The 24,386-nt window shown below is 40.8% G+C and overlaps 2 protein-coding genes across 6 annotated transcripts in view; one reads left to right on the plus strand and one right to left on the minus strand.

Annotated features, from left to right (window-relative positions):
* Positions 1–17,648, minus strand: part of HIBCH (3-hydroxyisobutyryl-CoA hydrolase) — a 70,469-nt gene extending 52,821 nt beyond the window's left edge. For 2 of the 5 annotated variants that reach the window (XM_081339145.1, XM_081339149.1), the window contains exon 1: positions 1,578–1,698. In XM_081339145.1, coding sequence (XP_081195271.1) covers positions 1,578–1,621 — 44 coding nt within the window. In that variant the 5' untranslated portion in view covers positions 1,622–1,698. Of the gene's footprint in view, positions 1–484; positions 506–1,045; positions 1,068–1,577; positions 1,699–17,489 lie in introns of those variants that run through there. The other 3 variants (XM_081339146.1, XM_081339147.1, XM_081339148.1) reach the window with 3 other exon arrangements.
* MFSD6 (major facilitator superfamily domain containing 6) overlaps positions 16,780–24,386 on the plus strand; it is a 37,815-nt gene continuing 30,208 nt past the window's right edge. Inside the window, exon 1 of the mRNA XM_081339134.1 lies at positions 16,780–16,920. The gene's annotated coding sequence lies outside the window, so the exon portion shown is untranslated. The remainder of the gene's footprint in view (positions 16,921–24,386) is intronic.

Here is a 24,386-nt window from a genome sequence, read left to right on the forward strand (position 1 = left end):
TAACTTCTGGACAGATATATGGGACTTTACATGACTGTGGTATATTTTTGGAACCATTTTTTTTCTTCTGATGTCCTTTCTCTACTGCTTCCCCCCCTGCATTTGAATGCAGGGCAAGCTTCAATGGTCTCAGATCAATGCTTAATCCTGCAATGCAAATTCAGTTGATAAATCAAATGTTTGCCTTTACATCCTGTGGCCATGAAGGCTCCACCCACATTTGCACTGCTCAGGTGACCTTGAGGACACAAATAAACCTCCAAGTGACCTCAACCAATCTACAAGAATGCAAATGACCAGTTGTCTGCAAGGAATATAAATCCTTCCATTCCCCACCATCCAGAAGCTTCCTGGATGAGAAGCGAAACGGCTTCAAAGAAAAACGAAGGAAGTCCAATTGCCTCCTGGAAAAAACACCTTTGGGTTGCCTTTTAGAAGTTCAAGTTTCCTTAGAACTAGGAACATCAATTCAACCTTTTATTACCATGTGCAAGTGCAATGCTATGCGTAAGAGGTTTTTCACCGTTTTGGTGCTCAGAATCAGGACGACCGAAAGTTATTTTTGCTGTTTTATTTTATTTATTTATTTATTTTATTACATTTATATACCGCCCTTTCCCAAAGGACTCAGGGCGGTTTACAGGGTGATTAAAAAACCAAAATACAAAAGTTAAAAACAAGTTTAAAAAAAATTATATTTGTCCCTGCATGAATAAAACCCCAGTTAAAATAAGATTAATCCTCAGCCTGGGCCAGAGAGCTCGAAGAGCCAGGTCTTCAGGCCCCGGCGGAATGAACGGAGGTCGGGGGCAGTCCTCAGCTCCACTGGCAGCTGGTTCCAAAGGGCAGGCGCCCCCACTGAGAAGGCCCTATCCCTGGGTGTTACCCACCGGCAATCTCTTACCGGTGGCACCCTGAGCAGACCCTCCCTGTGGGAGCACACTGGACGAAGGGAGCTTGATGCCGGCAGCAGGTGTTCCCTCAGATATCCCGGACCCAAGCCATTTAGGGCTTTATAGGTCATCACCAGCACCTTGAATCTCACCCGGAGGGCAACCGGAAGCCAATGCAGCTCGCGGAGTAGAGGTGTTACATGGGAGTATCGGGAAACCCCCATCACAACTCGCATGGCCGCATTCTGCACCAGCTGAAGCCTCCGAGTGGTCCTCAAGGGCAGCCCCATGTAGAGAGCGTTGCAGTAGTCTAAACGGGAGGTCACGAGCGCATGAGTGACTGTGCGTAAGGCATCTCGGTCCAGATAGGGTCGCAACTGGCGCACCAGGCGAACCTGGGCAAAAGCCCCCCTGGTCACGGCTCCTTGCACCGCGTTATGTATTAGAGAGGGAGCAGCTGTAATCTACGCTGGGACGCCCAGCTGACATCGTCTTTCCGGTGTTGCTCTGCATGAGACTTGATCTCATTCAATAGGGGAAGCGTTCAATTATCACCGAACTCGTTGGGACCTTTAAGTAAATGCCCGGGGAGAACGCGACCGCTCAGAGCAAGCGTCTACTCCATCCTACTAAGGTCGTCGAAACTGAAAGTAGCCTTTCCCCCCCTCAGTCGTCGGAATCTACCTGGGAAGACACGTCCGCATCACAGGGGTTACCAACAGCCCCATCACGCCACCGCCTGCTCACGCCTCCCCCAAGCAAGGAGCCGTCGAGAAGGCGCGTCCTGATGACATCATCCGAGGGCGCTGGAAAGGCTGAGCGCCCGCTGCCGCCTAACACGTGTAAAGGAAGCTAGCAGAAGCTAAACTAAGCGAACCGGGGAACCGTCTCGTTGTCTAGAGCAGGAATATCTGGATTCCGGATTAATTCTCCTGGCGCAGAAGCGCAAGTCTCTCACAGAGGGTAACTTTGTCGTGTACTCCAACGTTTCACTGTAAGGATGGAGTACAAGAGGCATTCAACAATTGCGCATCGCTGGCCATATGGCGGTGGCAGTGCGTGGTCGATTTGAGTTGACAGCTAAATATCCCTCCCCTGTTTCAAAACAGTTACTCATCTGTAGTTTCAGCGGTTCAAAAAAAGGCATTTCAGGCATGGACATTTCACTCAGCCGTAGGAAAAAGCAGGCAAAGGCAACCCATTTCCGAAAAACTTTACCAAAAAAGCTGCAGGAACTGTTACATCAGCAGTTTCCAAGAATCAACACTGACTCGAAGGGGTCAAAAACAAAACAAAACCTTATTTGGTGGAGGAAAGAGTCAGCTGGTAGGATCAGGTCATCAATACATCCGATAGAAATCTGGATCTTGCTCACATCCCCCCGTGTTGCCTTTCCTGATAATGGTGGGGGGTGGGGGAACCAATGCCAAAAAGTTAGTTGCGCACAAAAAGGAGAGTTCCTAAAACCGAGAAACACAATATTGCTTTGATTTCGATTTTTGTGAATGAAATTACTTGGAAACATATTTCAGAGTTCTTCAAAGAGCTCTGGACTGCTATAGGACGACTCCCGGTGGTAATTGAAGCAACTGCGCTAACCCGAATTCTTTCGCTTCAACGCCACTTTTTCTCAGCTACCAAGATTCATGGTTTGGCCGCTGATGCTCCCGTCGGCAACAATAGTTAATAATTGTAATCTCATGTAATAAACACATTAATCTAGTTGTATTGTGTCCGTTGTTGCTTGCTCGACCTTCCACTTTCTGTGCGTTGAAGACAAGACAAAAAAAATTGACAGAATATTTTTTCAGACTTCCAGCTGTTGCAGCTAACTACGACTTATAATGCAGCTGTTATTCAAAGGAAACCAGTCTGTGGTGGTTAAGATGTTGGACTAAGACTGTGTCCTTGTGGAAGTGGAGTTTGTGTGGAAACACAGGTTTGCCCTCAGCTGTAGATAGATATTGGATAGACCGTAGCCAATTCTTATCAGGTTACTGTGGTGATTAAATGGAGAGAGACCCATATTTAAACTATTTTGAACTTCTGGAGATAAATTGGAAATAACACAGTCACAGTAATTTATTTGGAGGTGATGAATTTGATTAATCTGAAATGCTATATTAATATATTAGACAACCCTGTGATCTGCTAGGTCAGGGGTGTCAAATTGCTGGCTGTGGGCTGGATGCGTTATGCCAAAACCACGCCCACCCCATTGCCAGCAATGGAAAAAAGTCACAATACGTTGTGACATGTCACGTGATGTTGCAAGTTTGACATCCCTGTGTTAGGTCATCTTTTGATTGAAAGATAGTACAGTCTGATGTGACCAGATTGAAAATTAAATTTTAGGCTGGCCGTATTGGTTTATCCCAGTGCTGAACTTTCCCATCATCATCTGAAAAGTATATATATCATAAACAAAAAAATAATTGTAGTGGCAATTTATTTAGCATATGGCATACAAGGCCTTTTATGGCATATACTACAATGTTACACACATAGTGGAAGTCCTGACAGCCAACAGTTGCTAGTCTGTTTGTTGCACCAGTGGCACCACAAGAAGGTGAATTCATACTGGCTGGCCTGCAGTCAGCTCCTCTGGGGCATTCTTCAGCCGTTGACTGCATCCAGGAAGACCCAGCACCTGTTCCAGCTCCCCATGCAGAAAGCAGCCACCATTTCCCACCAGCGAAATGGCAGTACCTATCTATCTACTCACAAAACAATAGTAAAGAACTGCTAGGTGGGCGGGAGCTAGGGACAAGTGATGGATGCTCAACCGTCCTGGGGAGCTGGACTCGAAGCACCAGAGTGCTGGCAATTGCTCAGCACATCCAGGGTCATTAAGCCCCTGTGCCACTACTGCGCCACCGCATCCTCCGTAGTGGCGAATGATCTTCAATAATGTCATTATTTATTTACTTAACAGAATGAGCACATGCAAGCAGAAAAAGCAGTGGGAATAGGAGCGACGACATCCAACTTCCTGCCAGCTTCCCCATTGATTTTGCTTGTGGGAAGCTGGCAGGCAGTGTTGGAAATTACAATTGTGTCTGGGTATGCTGCAACAGCCACAATTTTTGTGAATAAAGCTGGTATGCACATTGTTTTTTTAACAAATTAAAATGAATTGAAAATATCTGCCTGTTTAAGTTGTACTTAATATAAAATAAGGATAATACAATTTTAATAACTGGATGAGAAGAATGAAAATAATCAATTGCATATTACCTGTCTTAATTTTCAATTATCTGATAATGCTGAAGTTGGTTATTAGTTGGGATAGAGATAGTTTTCTTACAATCAGTCTGAGTAATGTTTGATTAAAGATAAAGAATACAATTAGAAGATTTGATCCATTGATGATATAAACAAAAACAGGAATAGTGCATTAGGGGGGTTTTGTGTGTGCTTTGTGACATGTTGTCAAAACTGATTAGAAATCAGTTTTTTAATAGTTTAGGAGGCAGCATCAGATGGTATTAAAAGAAATTAAAATGCTGTTCATAATTAAAAGTATGCACCATCAAAAGCAGCCATATATAATTCATAAATATTTTAGTTGGATTAGAAGCTATGCTAAAAACAATTCAAAATTTAAAAATTCAATTCAAAATTACTGTTCCCATGGCTGATAGACTGGGAAGTCCATTATGACATAAGGCCTTCCACTGTGACATCATATCACCTCCTATGTCAAGTAGGTACTGTAACAGTGTTCACAGGAAAAAGGACACAGTTCTTTATCTATTTTGATGGTTTTTACCCACAGTTGTGTTGAATGTGAATGAGGGCATGTGTAAGACAAAGAATCAGTAATACATAAGAAGAAAACAAAACAGTTAAACATGTAAGTAAGAATTCTCATTATCTAAGATGGTCTGGAGAACTTATTAAAAATTATTTTAAATTACTCTTTACCTTCAACTATATGTACCAGAACTGAGCTCATACAAAGACTCCTTCCATGTTCCTTCACACAATAATAATCTTTCTTTTTCTTTTTCTGTTTTTAAAACATACATATTTAATGCAGATGGGGAAAAACATTGAGTATTCTGTGTATTTGTTATAACTGCTTTTCTCTGTGGCCATTTGATTGACGTATATCAAATCTGTTCTCTTCAAAATATGGGGGGACCATTTTAAAGCAATTCTTCTGCTACAATAAACTATCATTGATGCAGTACGTATTGTACATATGAGGATTTCTTACCATTTTTGGCTGGTAGGCTTTTAGCAAAACAACACTAGTGTTATGAGTTACTAGGAGAAGTAGCTTTATTTTTCACCATGTTGTTGTTAGTTGCAAAGTCGTGTCCGACCCATCACGACCCTATGGACAATGTTCCTCCAGGCCTTCACATAAATTGTTTTAAATAATCTGAATACCTTAATCTAAAGTTATTTGAAATGTACCTTTGGGCCATGGTATCTTGCAGGGCTGGAGTGGAAAGCTAGGTTTACTTGCTCAAAAAGTAGCAATTATGTCTTTCACTAGTAACTTAACTTAGGGAATCTAAATCCAGTCTAGTTCCAGTAGACAGAGTGGTCATGTTGTTACTGTCACATTCTTGTTACCATGTAAAGCTATATGACAGCGATGGCGAACCTTTTAGAGACCAAGTGCCCAAACTGCAACCCAAAACCCACTTATTTATCGCAAAGTGCCAACACGGCAATTTAATCTGAATGCTGAGGTTTTAGTTTAGAAAAAACAACTCATACATTAACATCTTTTGTCTTAAAAGAAAAACACAATAACAAAGCTTTCAATGATACAAACAACTTTTTACTGAAAGGTAAAAGTTTGCATTTGGCATGCTTTTGAACAATTAATGTGATTTTTTGCTGTTGTATGCATGCTGATAATTTGTCTAACCTTGGCTTATACTTTGTAAGTTTGAGAGCAATACATGTAGCATTCAGGTCATCTGTTAGTCTGTTTCTGGTGTCAGATTTGATATAATTCAAAGATGAAAACAGCGCCCACTCTGGAGGAATGTTGTGCAACACTAGATTTTAGCTCTTTCTTCTTTCATTTATGTATTTCATGTAACTGATTCAATTTGGCAATGGAAAATGAATCACCTCTAGCCTACTTTGGTTGATTTCTAAAGCTAAGAAGGCAGGCCTTGGTTATTACCTAGATAAAGGTATCTCCTAGAGACTCCAGATCTATTGTTTAGACTAAGAAATAAAACAATAAAATCTGCCATAAAGCAACTGCAAACTACATTGCCAAGGAAACTGCAGGCTTTATTTCAAAGCACCTTTACCTTTCTTATTTGCCCAATAACTACACTATTGGCTCTACTTTCCTTATACTTGTAAATCCAGAAACAACAATATTTATGTGGCAGCTGCTATAATGTACATCAATTTAAAGATGTAGAAATACGCTCATAAAATTCTCCAACCCTCTTCAAGAGTCAACTGATTGTGAATTTCTGGCCAATTTCTGCCTATAACTTGTCTTGTAAAATCACAACCTATCTTTCGGTATTTCATTAGCAGGGCTAATGTCATTGTGAAAGCACTATCCACCTATATTTTTACGGTTGTGCTTGCTTAGACATACTGTCTGTTTTTAGTTCTCTTCCAAAGAATATTTTATCTTGTAATAGCTGCTCTGAAAGTCCTACCAGTCACAGAGGAGGAAATGTACAACAACCACCCTTGCATCATGAATTCTACTAGCTCCTTCCTATTAGTTTATAGTTTATGCAGATCCTGTACATGTATATTTTGAATAAAGACAATCAAAACCAATGCAAACAAATTGACCACTAGAATCCATTTGTACTTCCTCTTTAAGTATAGCCTGTATGCATTGTCACCAATTATTGAAAGGGGTGTGGGAAAAGGTATATGGAACAAGGTAAATGTGTTTACAGCAAAACTCAAAGCGTATTTATTCAGTCTCAAATTCCAAGTAATTTTACCTAAGATTATAGTATTTCATGTTTACTTTGAAGTCCCACTTTATTTATCTATCAAGTTTATATGTCCACTAGTCTCACATAAAGTGACTCTGGACAGTGTACAATAGAATGAAATACTCAGTGATAGGGCTGCAAGAATCTGGATGGCCACTAGATGTTAGCAAAGAGCTACACAGTACTCTCTGCTGCCATGTAATGGTATTCCAGATTCTTGTAAATTAGATCTGGTAACTGTTCAACAAAGTATTGTCCAGAGTATCTTTATGTAAGTTGCTACCTAAGTCAATAACAAGATTTTTTTAAAAAGGTCCCTAGAGAAATTTTTGTAAACTTCATATAAAGGTAAAGGTTCCCCCGCACATGCATGCTAGTCGTTTCCAACTCTAGGGGCCGGTGCTCATCTCCGTTTCAAAGCTGAAGAGCCAGCGCTTGTCCGAGGACGTCTCCGTGGTCATGTGGCCGGCATGACTAGATGCCAAAGGCGCATGGAACACTGTTACCTTCCCACCATAGTGGTCCCTATTTTTCTACTTGCATTTTTGCGTGCTTTCGAATTGCTAAGTTGGCAGAAGCTGGGACGAGTAACAGGCGCTCACTCTGTTATGCGGCACTTGGGATTTGACCCGCCAAACTGCCGACCTTCTGATCGACAAGCTCAGCGTCCTAACCCACTGAGCCACTGCGCCCCTTCATATAGGTGACTAATATTTCCTCTAGATAAAAACAGAACATAGTCCTATTCAGATTGATTCAAAAGCAAGTCCCAGAGTACAATGTATTCTGATCCAATTAAATGCAGCCATAAAATGAAGTCTTAATGATTCCTTAGTGGTTGTTAGGGTGACATATCAATACAATGGCTATGTTTACACAACATCCTTAACACGGGCAAACAAAGATCTAGCAACTGTATTCACATCACATACTATCTTGACTATTGTTAGCCTTAGTTAATTTTTGATGTCTTAGCATGCTGTGTTATACCCATCCTATTTAGTTGCTTTATGGTCCACTAATATGAAAGAGCAATAAGCTGTATGAGTGTTTTTGTAACTATGTGTTTCCAATTTTTGCAATTGCATATATTTGGTGATTAGCAAATTGTATTGTTTATGTAAATGGATTGACTTTAGCAGTTCCTAGCACAAACTGTGTAAAGGAGTTGATTCTTTAATTCTGTCTTCTTTAAAGCCTGTGAATAGAAAATGAGTAGGATGATTTTATAGAGCCAGAGGCCTAATGTTGCAGAGGGAAAATGACAAAACTCAACAGGAGTATTATAAACAGGATAATTAAATGATAAAATCTGATAATGGAATGCATCCAGTGAGAAAATAACAGGAAGTAGGAAAAACTTTTAAAATATTGGGGGGAAAAAGAATTATAAATATAAAAGAAGCTGCAAGAACGTAAGTTGGAGTTAAGTTGACCAACACAGATGCATTTCCCACTAGGAACTTAGAATCAGACAGGCATTATAGATATAAGGTTTGTCCTCATTTTTGTTTTTTAAAAAAGAGGGGAAATAGTTATAGATAGAAGGTAATATAGCAGTGGTGGCGAACCTATGGCACACGTGCCAGAGGCGGCACTCAGAGACCTCTCTGTTGGTATGTGCGCTGCCGCCAGCAGCAGTTTGGAGCAGGAGCCCTGCCCAGCACAAAGAAGGCGAAGCGGCCGACCTAGCAAGCTCGAGTAGAGCAGAGGTCACCAACCATTGTTGATTAACGGACTGGAAGAAAAGGGAGGGGGAAGCATTTTACATGCGTGCATGCGTGCATGGTGCCGTGAGCATGCAGGTGCTGCAAATGGGGTGGGGTAGTGCCTGCGTGATACTCACTAGCCCTGTCTCATTCTTGCATGGTGCAACGCCTTATATCTGCACCCCATGGCGCGGCGGCGGCCGTATTTGCGCCTTGTAGCACGGTGGCCCATTTTTGTGCCCTTGGTTTTTGCGTGCCAGAGGCAGCACTCAGAGGCGCCTCCCTGCCTCCCCCCCCCCCGAGGGCACCACAATGCTGATGCACCCCTGGCACTTTGCGATAAATAAGTGGGTTTTGGTTTGCAGCTTTGGCACTCAGTCTCTAAAAGGTTTGCCATCACTGTAATATAGGTTACTAGGAGAAAAGAAGTTTTAAAGCATCTGAAAAATCAAATTTACTCCAAGGAAAATGTTCTCCAGTGTATAAACTATATGCAGGAAATGTGATAAAACTGAGCTGTACTAAATGCAAGTGCTGATCTCACTTATGAATTGTTCAGTATTCTTTATTAAATCTATAACTTGGAGCTGATTGCCATAAAAAATATCAAATTAAAAAGGGTCATTTTGGGGCATCCACAGAAAAATCTGAGGTCGCTTTATTCCAAACTATTGATGTACAAGAGCCAGTTTGGTATAGTAGTTAAGGCATCAGGTTAGAAACCGGGAGGCTGTGAATTCTAGTCCCAACTTGGGTTCAAAACTAGCTGGGTGACCTTAAGCCAGTCCCTTTCCCTCAACCTTGTGAAGCAGACAAGGGCAAACAATTTCTGAAAAAACATGTGAAGTAAACTGCAGGCAGTTTCCAAGAGTCGAAAATGATTTAAAAAATGATATAAAGGGACTTTGTCTCCAAATATATCTTCAGAGCCAGGACTTTTAATTATGTAAGTATCCACTAGCATCAAATTAAGCAGGTTTTGGATGAATTTCCTCCACTTTGGTCATACAGTTTCTTTTTTCAAGGGAATTCTGGGGTTATAGCCCTAATGCTCAAGGAGAGTACCAGCTTGGTGAAAGGAGATGGGAGAGGTGAGAGAAACCGTCCAGTTCCAGTTCAGAAAGCTTTACTACAGAATTGCCTGCAAAATAGAGCAACTTCTATAATCACTTACAAACAAAGCAAACACACCAATTGGCTATTACTTCAGGTTGCCTCAACTGGGGCTCTGGATGAGCAAAATCATGAGAATCCCACACATAATTGTCCTGTGTATCTGGGTTGAACAATGAGTTCTTAAGGGGACTGTCCTACTTTTTTTCAAAAATGGAGGCAACATTCCCTCTTTCAAGGACATCACTGTCCTGAGTCCAGAGACAACTTCCCTGGAGGCTTTTGCAAACCCAAAAGGACAAGGGTCCAGACTACAGGTGGTTGTGCTGCTGATCCGGCAATAAATGCTGTCCACTTCCTCAGAAGAGAGGATCAAATTCATCCCAGAGAACATAGCAGGATTTTCACTAAAGGACAACATGTTGCTTGTTTTGTGGCTCGGGGTCAGATCTATATCCAGCTATTGTAGTTCTATAAAGCCACTTTATAATTTAATATGGTGCATGAACTGAGTTACTCATGCAATACATTTTGTTATGCAGAACCATGGCTTAGTACAATCTTCAAACCCTTTGCCACAAATAACCCCAAAATGTGAATCTTGCTTCAGTGTGCACATGATCAAAAGATAAAGCATAAATATTATATTAGTAACCAAATTAATTTATACATAAGTGCAACATTAAGAACTTAAAAATGGGTGGTGGTGGTGGTTAAATAAACAGTAAAAGAATTATTAGAATCTTGACTGTAGTAAGATAAAAAATTAAAGGTCGAGGGATTTGAAATAATTTGGAATTAATTCTATGTTGTGTTGTGTTATGTTAATGTTATGTTTTAATTATATTATATATCTTGCTAAGGTAAAATGCTGTTATTTAGGAAAAACTGATAAGATAAAGAGGAAACTGAAAAGAACTAAAAATTATAATTAAAGAAGAGGACTTACATTCAACTTGCTAATATCGAATAAACTTTAATAAAATTATTGCATTTTTAAAAAGAAACAGAATCGTTAAAATATTCCACTGTGTATGGAGGGCCATCTTTCTTCAGTTTGGGGAGTTCAAATATATTGGATTACAACTCCATCCTAATTTGCTAGCCTAGCTGCTAATGAGTAACAGGAACAGTAAAAGTTGTCATTATCAGCCTTTGGTAGCAGAAATATTGGTACTTTGGTCAAGTGAGTTTTTAAAACAGTATTCACTAGATAAAATTAAAATAATGGCATATAATCATTTATGAGGGAATAACATTAGACATTATTTGTAACCGTCATCAATTGTACAATGCATCTCTGTCCTACTATTCACATCCATCTCACTGGTTATAAATCACTATGATAATTCTGAAAGTAGATCAGAGTACCCCCAAAATAAGCATTTGGTTATGAAAATATGTTACGTATCGTCTATTTTGAGATTCAGAGTTTCAGTATTAACAGAGTAGATTTACCCAGGTTTTTAAAGTATTACGTGAGTTATGTGCATGTAATGTTTTAAATCTTATTAAGCATATGCTGTCTCTTTCACACAGAACAACTAAGCTTCCAGAATTGGCAAATAATTCCTTACAGGTTTTACTAATGAGCTATGGAACAGTTTACAAACCTCTCTTAAAGTTGCATTGATTTTTATCCTTTATATTCAAAAATGGTTTGAGGCTTTTTAATTGAGTATGACAAACCTTGAAAGAGGCGGCACAAAATATATAGTATAGGCTTAACCTTCTCCAAAATGCCTTCATTGTGAGGATTTACTTACTGAAGTGCTGAGAATTACTCCAGATTTAATCCTTCCATCCTACTGGAACCTTGTGGAGTTTAAAGAGCTCTGATGAGCTATAAAACGAGGCAACCAAGCTTTAAATTCTTTAAATGAATAATTTAAAGAATTAGAGACATAATGTAGTTTTCCAAAGTATGTTTTGATTCAGATAGCTATGGAAATCAATTTTTAGGACAGGCACATCTTTTCCCCTAGTACCACTAACCCCTTTCAGCAACCTTCCCTCCATAGCATTTGTATTTTAACTCCTTGAGAATCTTTCTGGTGAAAAGAGGAAGTGTAGTATTTACTGAGGTCAGTTGCTAAATTTGGAGTGGGGATTGGAGGAAACAATACATAGGACTGTGAACAATGAAATTGATGGGAGTCATGGGTGGGCACAGAAGGAGCAGAGGCGGCCATGGCAAGGATCGAAAATAAAGTGAATGGGACATGGATGCAATGAAAAACAGCAGGTAAAAGGCAGAAACTTCATCATATGTGAGGAGGAAGAGATTTGTTGAAAATTAATCAGCTGAGCCAGAGAGAATGGGACAGAATTCATTCTCTATAGAAATTGAATCGTTCAGTATTCTGTTGAAGCAGAAAAACTCCAAAAATATTTGGAATTCAGGGACTACTTTAGCTTTCTTTTCTGGGGCTGGCTGGGTAGAAAATGCTAAGCAATGATTAGTTGCACTGTGGTTTCCTGAAAAAACATAGTGGCCTGAGATTATACAACATACCGTTCCAGATACCACCTGACAATATGTTAGCCTAATATGTTTTTCAAATCAAGCCAGTTTCTTAGGCAAGTTGTCATTGTTTTGACATCACTTACAATACTCTTCCAAATGATGTTCATGCCCATAAGCTAAGACTAGCTTTGGAAATAATACCTTTTCCTAACATCCACCTAGATTAGATAATTTCAGAAGATAAACATATGTATTAATTGGGCTTAGCCAGAAGACTTTGTTTTTAAAACAGAGATGTTTTTAATTTTTTTAAAAAGGCTAAGTCAACATTTCTTCTTCCAGCTTCACCAGCCTACCTACCTGCCTCTTAGCCAATATTGGATTTTTACCCCACCTTTATTACTTTATAAATGATTCAAGGTAGCTAACAGACATAATACTCATTCTTCCTCCTATTTTCCCCACAACCACCATCCTATGAGGTGGATTGGTCTGAGAGAGTATGACAGGCCCCAAATCACCCAGCTGACCTTTACACCTAAAGAGGGATTAAGGGCTCAAGTCTTTGGTTTCTGGGCTAGTACCTTAACTACCACACCACTCTGATCATATTTTTCTACACTGTCCTTCTTCTATGGTCACCTTGATCAAGCTACCATATTTCCATTTTACAAAAGGACTAAACTTGCTAGGCAGTGGTGCAGCAGAGAGGAAAAGCCGATTGTCAGGCTGGGTTGGTGAATTTTGAAATGCAGGTTGAACATTCCCTCTCCCTGGAGTTATTTTGGTGGTTCTGTATAGCACAATGGAAAGGTAACTGGTAAATTCCTCTTGCTCTGATTCGCAAATGGAATGATAGTAACGTTTTCTGAATGCTTTTTAGGAGTTTTTAGCTAGTAGTTTGGAAGGCAACAGTACCTAACAACCTTGATTGCACGTCTAATTTATACAAGTTGTCTTGCGTCATGTTGTATAAAAAGCCCTCAGTAAAGAAGTGTATGTTTGGAGATAATCCTGTTCTGCTGAGCGTTAAGTCCTGCAGGCTCATATCGTAATAGCCACCATCAAAGCAAATAGATAAAGAAATTAGAACCCTGACAATCTCCCAGCAAGGTGCTATCTCAACTGATCTCTACTTTTAAAAAAACCTGACTGATGCAATCCCACTTCAGGCTCCACTTCCTTTCCTTTAAGAAAACAGTTCTGCTTTGATTTTTATGATTTCGAAGGACATTCATTGGTTGGTTTTTCTGAGAAGCAAGAGGTAAAGAAATTATTGGAGATTACATTAGTGCAAAGATGTCACTACTGTAGTTTATCTTCTGCCCAGGAGGCATAAGAGAAACTGCGGTCTTCTTTTAAAGATGGAAGCCTTAATTTTGATATTATTTAAGTCTTTCTTAGCGTATTCTGTGACTTCAAATAGAATTTACCTTCAAGTAACTTTGCAATCATCTTGTTTTTATAAATTGGGTATTATGCTACAAATAGCTTCTTTGTGAAGTGGGGGATGAATATCACTGTTATTAGCTCATGCATTTGTCCCTGGAAAATACTGGGCCATGGCATGTCAGCAACAGGGCTGCACTAACAAGCAAAGCCCCATCTGTGGGATGCAGGCAGCACACAAAACCACGCCTCCTCTGGTCTGCAGAAAAACCTCACTCCATGGAACCAGTCGCTGGTGCCCAAAAGGTTGGGGACCTCTGTTTTAAAGGATCACAGAAATAAATTCCTTGGTGCTGTGTCTTGGTTTATCTTCAGTAATGTTGGTTTGTCTTAGTTCTGACTCTGGCAGGAAACCCTATAACATTTCAGACAAATGGCTGTCCAATTACTTCTTAAAAACCTCCAGTGTTGGAGCACCCACAACTTTTGGAGGCAAGCTGGTCCACTGGTTGGTTGTTCTAATTGTCAGGAAATTTCTCCTTAGTTCTAGGCTGCTTCTCTCCTTGATTAGTTTCAATCCATTGCTTTGTATCCTGTTTTCAGCTGCTTTGGAGAATAGGTTGATCCCCTCCTTTGTGGCAACCCCTGAGATATTGGAACACTGCTATCATGTCACCGCTAGTCCTTCTCTTCATTAAATTAGATACTCAGTTCCAGCAACTGTTCTTTATATTGGGCTGGAAGGAGCACCTTTGTTTGCTGCCTGGAGTAACTATGAGTTGAGTGACTACATAAATCTGTTTAATAAACAAAAATATAGACTGCAGTCTCTTTTAAGACTCTGTTCAAGCTTGAACCAGAGTTCCTGTGCAAGCAATCATATTTAAGTAAAATGACAGGAAGGACAATTACTAAAGGCTTTATTTAATTCTTTACATGCTGATCTCTTTTGAGAAATATAGAGGCAGATCCTAAGTAATTATGTTTGCTGAAAAGTAGTTTGAAGATTTTTTTTTTCTGCCCAGTTGGCAGATTCCTTCTATATTTTCACCAAGTACCATCTGAAAGTAAAAAAAGGAGAAGTCTCAGATTAAAAACCACAGGTTTCAGTCACAAAGTTGCATTACTCTTTCTTCCTTTCCTCCTTGCATTTTTATTCTCTGTAGAGCGGGAGCAGGGACAAGAACAATTTTAGAATGATTTCTTTATGAGACTCGCTTCCTTTGAAATCTGGATTTAAATTTGGAAACGATCTAGTTTTCTCGAAGAGCTTCAGAGAAGGTGTGCCGTACATCAAAGGAAGTCTGCTTTTCTTTTCTTTTTCTTTTTAAGCAACTCCTTCAGTTGTGTATTTGAGCTTTGACTTACTCCTGTGGTATTTTCAGACATCATTCTAGAGACAAGAGGTATATTTAGCCATATACAAATTGCATAATATACTGAGCAAGATGCTCTTCCTCCAGCTGCTTAGGAGCTCCTTTTGATGCAAGCCCTGGTTACACAGTGCTGAAAGCTCAAGCCTATGCTGAGATTCAAAACTAAAAGGGCAATTCTAGGGGTTTTTATTAAAATCTGGTCCCAAACTTTGTCGCTTTGCTTCCACGGACACAAGCTGCACCTGATCTGTATAATGCTGGATGACAAACAAAAGTCTGAAAATTTTCACAAATAAGGCAGTGCTAACCTAAACAATCAACAGCTGTGTGAAGCTTCCCCTCTCACTCAAACAAGAGTGGAAAACAAGCAGGTTAAAAGCATAGCTCAGAATGAACGCTAAATATGGAGAAATCCTAAATCCTTGAAATCCAATGATCTTTCACACTGCCACTACAGGAATATGGTTGTATTATTAGAATCAAGCATGTCTCTTACTGTGTTTTTTGCCCTTGTTTTCCATCATTCACTTTAACTATGTTAAAGCAAACCATATTCTACTTAAAAATGAAAAAAGGGCTAATATTTCAGCTGCTTTGATTCTGTAAATACTGATGGACCAGATGTTGCAACTTATATGAAGAATATTTACAGGGAATATATTACTGTCATAAAGAACTCAGGAAAGTAGTACCGTAGTTGTAAGAAAATCCTGACAAAATTGTCCACTGAATTACAGAGCTGTAGTCATATAAACAAAGTATTTCTAAAAACTATTTGCAAATAATATTTGGAGCTTTTATAAATTCATACAAGGCCATTTCTTTTTCTTAACATGAGGGACTAACAAATTAGGGCAAAATAGGACTACTAATTAAATATTGAATTGAATTTATATATTTGAGATACTTTATTATAAACCTATTTATTATAGAATTTAATTTATGTAATTAATTTAATATGTTAATTTATCTGGCAACAGCAAACCTTAATGCTAATATTAAAATAAAACGCCTTAATTCCACTCTACTCTGGTACTCCATAAGAAGTACTGTATCCAAGTGAGGTCATCGTACTTTAAAAAGAATTCAACTGCGGTAAAAAATAAGTTTTTAAAAATGGCACAAGAGGTGGTCCATGGTCAATTTCCACCGATCAGCTGGGCACATCTGTCCAGATCAAATTCTGTGGACTTCTTTACCAGGCAGGCCAGTGCGATCAAGAATTGCATCGGGCCTACCTACCCGCAAGTAAGCTTGTAAGCCACCCTGAGTCTTCGGAGAAGGGCGGGATATAAATGGAATTAAAATAAATAAAAAATAAAACGAGGAGAGCGGTCGACTTCAATCTGCCTTATGCTAAAAAGTTTCGCCGGCACCTTCTTATAATTTTACAGGCTACTTGTTTATCATACTGCAGTTTTCTGACCTGCCCCTTTTAATATTTCCTGTTATGCCAAGGTGCTTAGTTGGCCTTTAAGGGGGTGATCTGTTAATATTCCTCCTAACGTTCATATCAAAAGGCTGCATACGCTTTTTGGGGAGGGGCTCTTGGTTCCTGCGGCAAGCAGCCAGGCTCTCTCGACCATCAAGCAATCGAGGTTGCAGCGGCACAGGCGGCTCCGGTGCGGCCCGAAAAAACGCTGGCCGGGAAAAGAGGGAAGCAGCAAGCAGCAGCCGCACCGCGAAGGCGGAGAAAGGGCGCGGCGCTGGCGGGAGGGCGGGGCTGGCGGCTGCACCTGGCGGCTTGCTGGGTCCTGCTTTCCCTGCAAGCGCTTTGGAGCTTCGGGAGGCCGGCTGAGCGTCGCCTTGCACTTTGCAACCCGAGAAGGCGGGCCTCGCACAGAAAGCCCGAGGAAGAAGCGGCGCCGGGGCAAGAGCAGCAGCAGCAGCAGCAACCGGGCGATGGTGCGCGAAGCCGGGCAGCCGCCAAGCCGCCTTCGGAGCGCGGCCGGGAGAGCCGCCCCCTGCCGTAGCTGCGCCCGCCGCCTCGGAGAAGTGGCCTCCGGCGGCGCCCCGCGCTCGATTAAGGTGAGTTCTCTCCCGGCCGCAGCCGGGGAAGCGATGGCGAGAGATGGGAGAGGCGGCGAAGCAAAAAAAAAAAAGGCTCCGGGCAGGCCGGGGTTGGTGGGTCTCCGGCGGGGAAGCGGGTTATTTCTGCCAGGTCCGTGGGATGATGCCTCCGGTCTAGGCATATAGGCAATAGATGGGAGTGCGGGAGCCATGGCGTCAGCCACCCGAAGGGTTCGCCGTGGACATCCGGTGTGGAAGGAGAGCCAAAGAGGGGCTCCGACTCCGGAGCTTGATCTCGGAATGAAAGGCGGAGAAAAGACCGGCGAACTCATTTTAAGATTAGTCCCCACCCCGGGACTTTGGAGACGGATCGATCTCGCCGGCTTTGAAAGTCAACCTCGCGAGGGTGGATCGGGGGGGGGGCTGCTAACCGTCTCGTGGGAACGCGCTGCAAAACGGGTTTCAAAGCCTCTTCTTGCGGGGCTTCGCTTGCGAGCGGGACGGAATCGACTCGGGCGGGGGGTGGGCGGGGGGTGGGGGTGAGGAAATCCAGGCGATCTTTGCCGTTCTTTTATTTCCACCTTTACCTGGAAATAAATCCCTCGAGTTGGGATTTACTCTAGATAAGATCGGAGGATGGGTCCTGGAGTACTTTCCTCAAGAAGCGGGAGCCCTGGGAACCTCCACTTGGCCGAGGAAAATTATCTCTCGGCTTTCCGACCCCTTCGTTTGCCTTACTGCGGTTCTGTGATTTGCGCTTCCTTCCAAAACCTCTTCAAATGGATCCTTGAAAACAGGAAATCGTTGAGCACCGGCTAGGCGTCGACTAGGATCCTCCTCTTCTGTCAGCCGAAGTCCGCCTCTCGTTTGTTTTTTCGCGACGTGCCAAAGAGCCGGTATCGCCCGGGCGGTAACTGCCGCGGAGCCTCCGGGGCCAGGGGAAAGGGAAGTAGGGCCAAGCTGCGAGCTGGTCTGGAAGCCGAGGAAGCGAGCGGGCAGCCAGTGGCGATCAGGCTCTGAGGGAGCCTCGCATCCTTTTCACGATGCTGGCGCGCCCGCTGTTGTTTTTTTGCTGTAGCTTCGGGTTTTTATTATTATTTTTATTCTGTCTTCATATCTGTCTGTTTGTCTATCATCTATCTATCTATCTATCTATCTATCTATCTATCTATCTATCTATCTATCTATCTATCTATCTATCTATCTATCTACTATCTATCGAAATGCAGACAGAATAATAAAAAAATGAAGCTACGGCAAATTGATGTGTGTGTGTGTGTGTGTGTGTGTGTGTAGGTAGTCCTCAACTTAGGAGCACAGTGGAGCCCAACATTTCTGTTGCTGACTGAGACAGTTGTTAAATGAGCTTTGCCCCATTTTACCTTTTTTTTTAACCACAGTTGTTAAGTGAATCACTGCAGTTGTTGAGTTAGTAACACAATTGTAAAGGGATTATGGCTTCCCCATTGACTTTGCTTGTTTTGGATATTTAACAAACACAGAATTTGAAGGTGTTGGTGAAAAATGGCAGTTGAAATATGCATTGTAGTGCATTTAATGTCTGCTCCAGGATGTGTTTTTCAATTAATAGGGCTGTGTGCACTTTAAGAAGACTTGGAAGGAATGGTTTGTACTTGATCCATGCTCCAGACCAGGGGTAGGCAACCTTGGCTCTTTTATGACTCGTGGACTTCAACTCCCAGAATTCCTGAGTCATAAGTCACTTCTTTCATTGCTGTTGTAACTTCGAACGGTCACTAAATGAAAGGTGGTAAGTCAAGGACAATCTTTATATGGATTAGTTATGTGTATGTATATTTTTATAAATAACACAAGGTGGCAAAAATACCTAATACTTCTTCCTCCTCCTATTTTCTCCACAACAACGATTTTGTAAGGCAGACATGTCAAACTCGCGACATCATGTGATGTCGCGCAACATATCGGGATGATTTTGCCATTGCCCGCAGTGGGGTGGGTGTGGCTTCCACATGACGCATCCGGCCCGTGGGCTGGCAGTTTACCCTTGTAAGGTGAGTTGGGCCCAGACAGAGTGACTGGCCCAAAGCCACCCAGCTGGCGTTCATGGCTAAGGCAGGACTAAAATTCAATTTCATCTGTTTCTAGGCCAACACCTTAACCACTAGATAAACTAATGAGCTTATGGCTGGGCATACAATTCCCACTTTTGTTTTGCAAGAAAGTGCCAAATTCAGTATGCTGATGGTCACTAGGTTCAAATCAGGACATGGGTTTTATTGTAATCATTCAAGCGGGCTTAACTCTTTTAACAGTTAGGAACCAATCTGTTAGGAAGATGAACAGATTTCCCCATTAAAAATTATGGGCCTTTCCTCTCCTGCATCTTCTTGCAGGATATCCCCCTTCCCCCCAGATTTCCCAGTTGCCTTCATCCCTGATCTGTATCTGAGCACTTAAGTAAATAGTCTTTAGTCCCTGACAGTGCTTTCCACTATGAAACAGACCACAAATCACAATAGTGTCCCTGCATGCACAGTCTGATGCAACTTGGATCTTGCTTGTTTGATGTTACGGCCAGCTGATCAATCCTTAAGGGATGGGATCAACTTGGATTCTGTTGTCCACTTAAGCCAAATTGGATGACATCCATTCTACTTTGGGCAGAAAAGCTTTTTCCCCCCTTACATCAGTTATCAGTCTCTCTCATTCTCTCTCTCCCCTCCCACTTCATGTCTCTTGGCTGTTTGAGTTGCTTATTGTGTATACACAGTTCTGGGAGAACACTAACCTTGTGACCAGAAGGAGCCTTCTGTGGTTTGATACAAATTCATTAAAGGCACTTTCAGGCATGAGGTTAGCACTACTCCAGAATAGCACTAATCTTTTCTCTAAATCCAATGCTTTCTACCCAGTGCTTTTTTTGAAGAAGAAAAAAAGGTGCAGGAACTCACACATGTCACACAACCCGCCTTGCCTACCCTATAAGGTTCCATCCAAAAAGGTGCCAGAACTCCGTTATGGGCGTTGTATGACAAAAAAGACCTGTTTCTACCTATCCTTGACAAACTATACTGATACGAAATTTGCTCATTGTTAATCTTTCAGCTACTTATTTCTGTCTTCTAGTGCCACACAACCATTATTTAGGTAGCAGAAGGCCTCTATTACTGTTGTATCAGTATAATGATGGAGGGATGACTGGAGGTCATAAAGTTCTTTCCCCATTTGAAGCCAATTACAGAAAATCATGGCCTGTCTACAACTGTTTCCACATCCACTTAATGTTGCTTTTATCTTGGCCCTAGCCTAAACAAGAGGCAAGTACAAGCATGTCTTAGTTGCATCCATTGTTAAAATATTATTTCCCTTTAGTCAGCACAGGCCAGATATAGCTTTGAGGTATATCAAATCTGTTAAGCTTTTTTTACCCATGATCTTGAAGGTAAGTCAGGTAATTAGTCATGACAGGGAATAGAGGGGGTAGAGTAGGAATTTGCAATGAGGAAAGCAAATAACACACCTGTATAGTGTTCTATCAACTTAAGCTTGGCTAGAAAGCACTAATTCAGTTATGGCAAGGATGAATTTGATGGCTTTGAATTGCTTAAAATGTAATATTTGCTGCAATGTTGTTAGACTAACCTCTTGAGAAGTTGACAACACCGTCCAAACACTGGGTAGCATTTTCATTTTTACTGAATAAAATAGTTGGTTTAAAAGAGAAACTTTTATTGCAGATACCCTTTTTTGAACATAAATGTGGAGCGAGAAAGCTTTAAAGGTAATCAATAGTTTGATGTTAGTATCTCAGCGTTATTCATGCTGTGATGGTGATGTGTAACCTCAAGTATCTGAGGATTGGATTGCAGCTTTCATTGTGTTTCATTGACAGTCTGTTGACTAGAAGGATGGAAATAAAGTTAAAGTGTGGTGGAAGAGGCACTTACGCTATGGTTTCCAGGATTTTAGACAGGCATCTTTTTCCAGCAGTATCTAGAAATATCAAGAATGGAATCCTAGATTTTTGTATGCAAAGCATGTACCTTATCAATGAATTACAGTATGGCTCTTCACCTTTATATATCATAAGGCTACTTCTCTCTACCTCAGGGGTGTCAAACTCGCAATGTCATGTGACATGTTGTGACATATCGTGACTTTTTTGCCATTGCCAGCAACGGGGTGGGCACGGTTTTGCTATGATGCATCTGGCCCGTGGGCTGGCAGTTTGACACCCATGCTCTAGATTAATCCAAAAAACTCCCCACTATTCACTGTTTTAATGCTCCAATGCAATTTCCTTTAGCTTCCAGTCAAGCAGTGTGTCCCTTCACCTTTATATTTCTTAAAGCTATTTCTCTTTAGACTAATAAAAACCCATTCACTGGTTTAATCTCTAGACTAATAAAAACCCATTTCTCCATCTTTATATTTCTTAAAGCTACTTCTCTCTAGACTAATAAAACCCCATTCACTGGTTTAGTGTAATTTCCTTTAGCTTCCGGTCAAGCAGTGAGTATCCATCTTGCATTAAAAATAGTGCTTCCCAAATATTTTTTCAATTCTCAAACCTACTTGTCAGAAAGTCCTTTTTACTCAATGTAGTATTAAAACACTTTAAATCAATTTAATGTCCTTGTGATTGGCTAATGACAAATGAACTCATTACCCCAAGAAAAAACACTTTTACCCAATAAATGTGAAGCACTGCATTAAAGGGTAACAAGTGCCATCATCATTCTCCTTACGAAAAACAGAAAAGAGGACCTAGGGATGTTGCATAACCAGAGTGCCTCCTATATCAGCTTATGCTCACACTGAAATGAAAATATGCTATTAGCATGAGATGGTTTTAATTGAGCAAAATTAGCATTTGCTATTGCCACGGCCATAACAATGATTGGTTTTCCCAAAGTTAATGCATAAACTTGAGAGAACCTGATAGTAGACAAGCACAGAATTGTTTTTTTGTCACATTGAACCACAACTTAGCCAACCAAGGTCTACCTTAATGTACTGCATAGACCCAGCATTGAATGTTGGTTTTTCCTTATGGAAATATAGAAGATTGGGTTAAGTTAACTATAGCTAAACATACTTATAGAAAGAACCTCTAGTGTAAACCATTTGACTTCCTGATTTTATTGTGGTAGAGAAGAAATAATAGTATGGTTTTCGCCCAGCAATATATTCAAGTTTCATGTTTAGTATGTTGTTGAAAGCTGTTGATAGGCAACAGAGAAGTTACTCATGTTTTATAAATTTGCACAAATGAACTGCAGTCATTCTCTGCCCACATCAGCCCTTTTTCGCTCTCCTTTACTATGGACACAAATAAAGGGTCAGGGATTCAGGTTCTTCATGTTAACCACAGTTTAAATTACACTAGTCCAGTAGTTCATCTTAATCATCTTCATCTTAATCAGTAGTTCATCTTAATCAGGGGTCTTCAAACTTGGTCCCTTTATGACTTATGGACTTCAACTCCCAGAATTCCTCAGCCAGGCATGCCTGGCTGAGGAATTCTGGGAGTTGAAGTCCACAAGTCATAAATGGGCCAAGTTTGAAGACCCCTGATCTTAATTGTAGCTGTTGAAACAAATTACCTTTCAGAATATAGTTTTCTTCCCTAAACTATCAGTCAGATTAACAAGAGACTATTAGATTCTGGAGACAAGAACAAGTGTTCTTAATATCAAAACAGAGTGACAGCTTCACTGCCTACTACCGGTATGTGTCTAGGTCTTGATTGCTATAATAAACAATAGTTGGGTCTGTCCATTGCATTAAGCTGGGATCTGCTTAATTATGCAAGTTGAACAAACTAAGCTCCATTGGGAAGATTCAACCAAGGTGCTAAGATGCAGACATGAGTTAGCACAATGTGTGAATGAGGCCATTGTTTTAATGTCATGGTTAAACAAGTTGAGAAAGAGTTCAGCTAACCTATCTATCCCATTCTTTTATTTACTGTCAAACCTTTAATTAAAAGCTATTGAGAGCAAGTATATGCAATTAATTGACTTTCTGCTCTAAAGGAAATTATGAGAAACTTGCAATAAACTTTGTATAAAACTCCTGTTTTGAATATTTAACACAGAATTTGAAGGTGTTGGTCAAAAATGGCAGTTGAAATATGCATTCTAGTGCATTTAATGTCTGCTCCAGGATGTGTTTTTCAATTAATAGGGCTGTGTGCACTTTAAGAAGACTTGGAAGGAATGGTTTGTACTTGATCCATGCTCCAGACCAGGGGTAGGCAACTTTGGCTCTTTTATGACTCGTGGACTTCAACTCCCAGAATTCCTGATCCGGCTGGCTCAGGAATTCTGGGAGTTGAAGTCCACAAGTCATAAAAGAGCCAAGGTTGCCTATCCCCTGCTCCAGACCTTTCTGCTCTTCCTTGAAAGACAGGCTGCTGTAATGAACAGAATTACTATGCTTCTGTGAGATTTCAAGCATTTCTTTCAAGCCACTTGCCAAATATGCTTAGTCCCATTTATAAGTACTCTTTATTATGAATGGCAGAAGGAGATTTTCTCCTTCCTAATACTGAAACTCAGGGTTGCACAGGAGCCCAGTTGGTTATTATACGATGGCAGTTTGTGCGCATCCTTACCTGCCCAGTGTCCCTGATGACTTTTTGTGTAGCTTAATGCATCGGGAGGCTGCCATGCTGTTAAATTACAAGTTAGATTCTAGGGACAGCTGCATCTAGCTTTGAGATAATATATAATTTCCTTTCTCTTCTTAAAGGTCAACCATGAGAAAGAAATTGATCCATTCCCATTTTTAAACCAATTACAGTGGTCTGATTCATATATTATGCTAAATCGGGATTCTGAACATGATCTTGTGACCAAGATATAGAGGTCCGATTGAGGTGTAACTTGAAGCCGTTATAGACTCGTCTGTATGTTGCTGTTAGAAGAAACCAGGCCATGTGATGATTTAATATTATTGTATGTGTAAACAATGCCATTATAGGTTTGAGTAACAAAGTCAAAGAGAAGCTATGAACTTAACCTGTATATCAACAAGGCGATTCAGTACTTTGGATTGGCCTTTATTTCTGGTTTGTTTACTTATTTATTGTATAATCTCTTCAGTGGGACTAAATCTTGCGCATTTCAAATCTGCCATCAGATCAAGCTAAGAGCAACACCAGTGTTGGTGTTGTAAGGTCTAGCTGTGTGCTAATGTAAAAGTTGGGATTCTTATCTTGTTTTTTCTTAGGGGGCTTCCTTAAAATGAAGATAGATAGCATACTCCAGTAGAAAGTCTACAAAAAACACCAAAGAATATTGTAGCTCAGGTTTGAACTATGGCGTTCTTGGCGCTCTTTGTTCTCGATTGTTTGCTTGTAAACATCTCATTTGCATGCTTGTCTAGTGTAACATCATCAGTATATTTGCATCTAGTTGGCTAATGAAATGATTGTGAGCAAATATGCAGGCTCAGAGAACACCAAGAACTCAGCGTCTACCATATACTAGTTGGCT

Source organism: Vipera berus (assembly GCF_964194415.1).
Source record: "Vipera berus genome assembly, chromosome: 1".
Lineage (NCBI taxonomy): Eukaryota > Metazoa > Chordata > Lepidosauria > Squamata > Viperidae > Vipera > Vipera berus.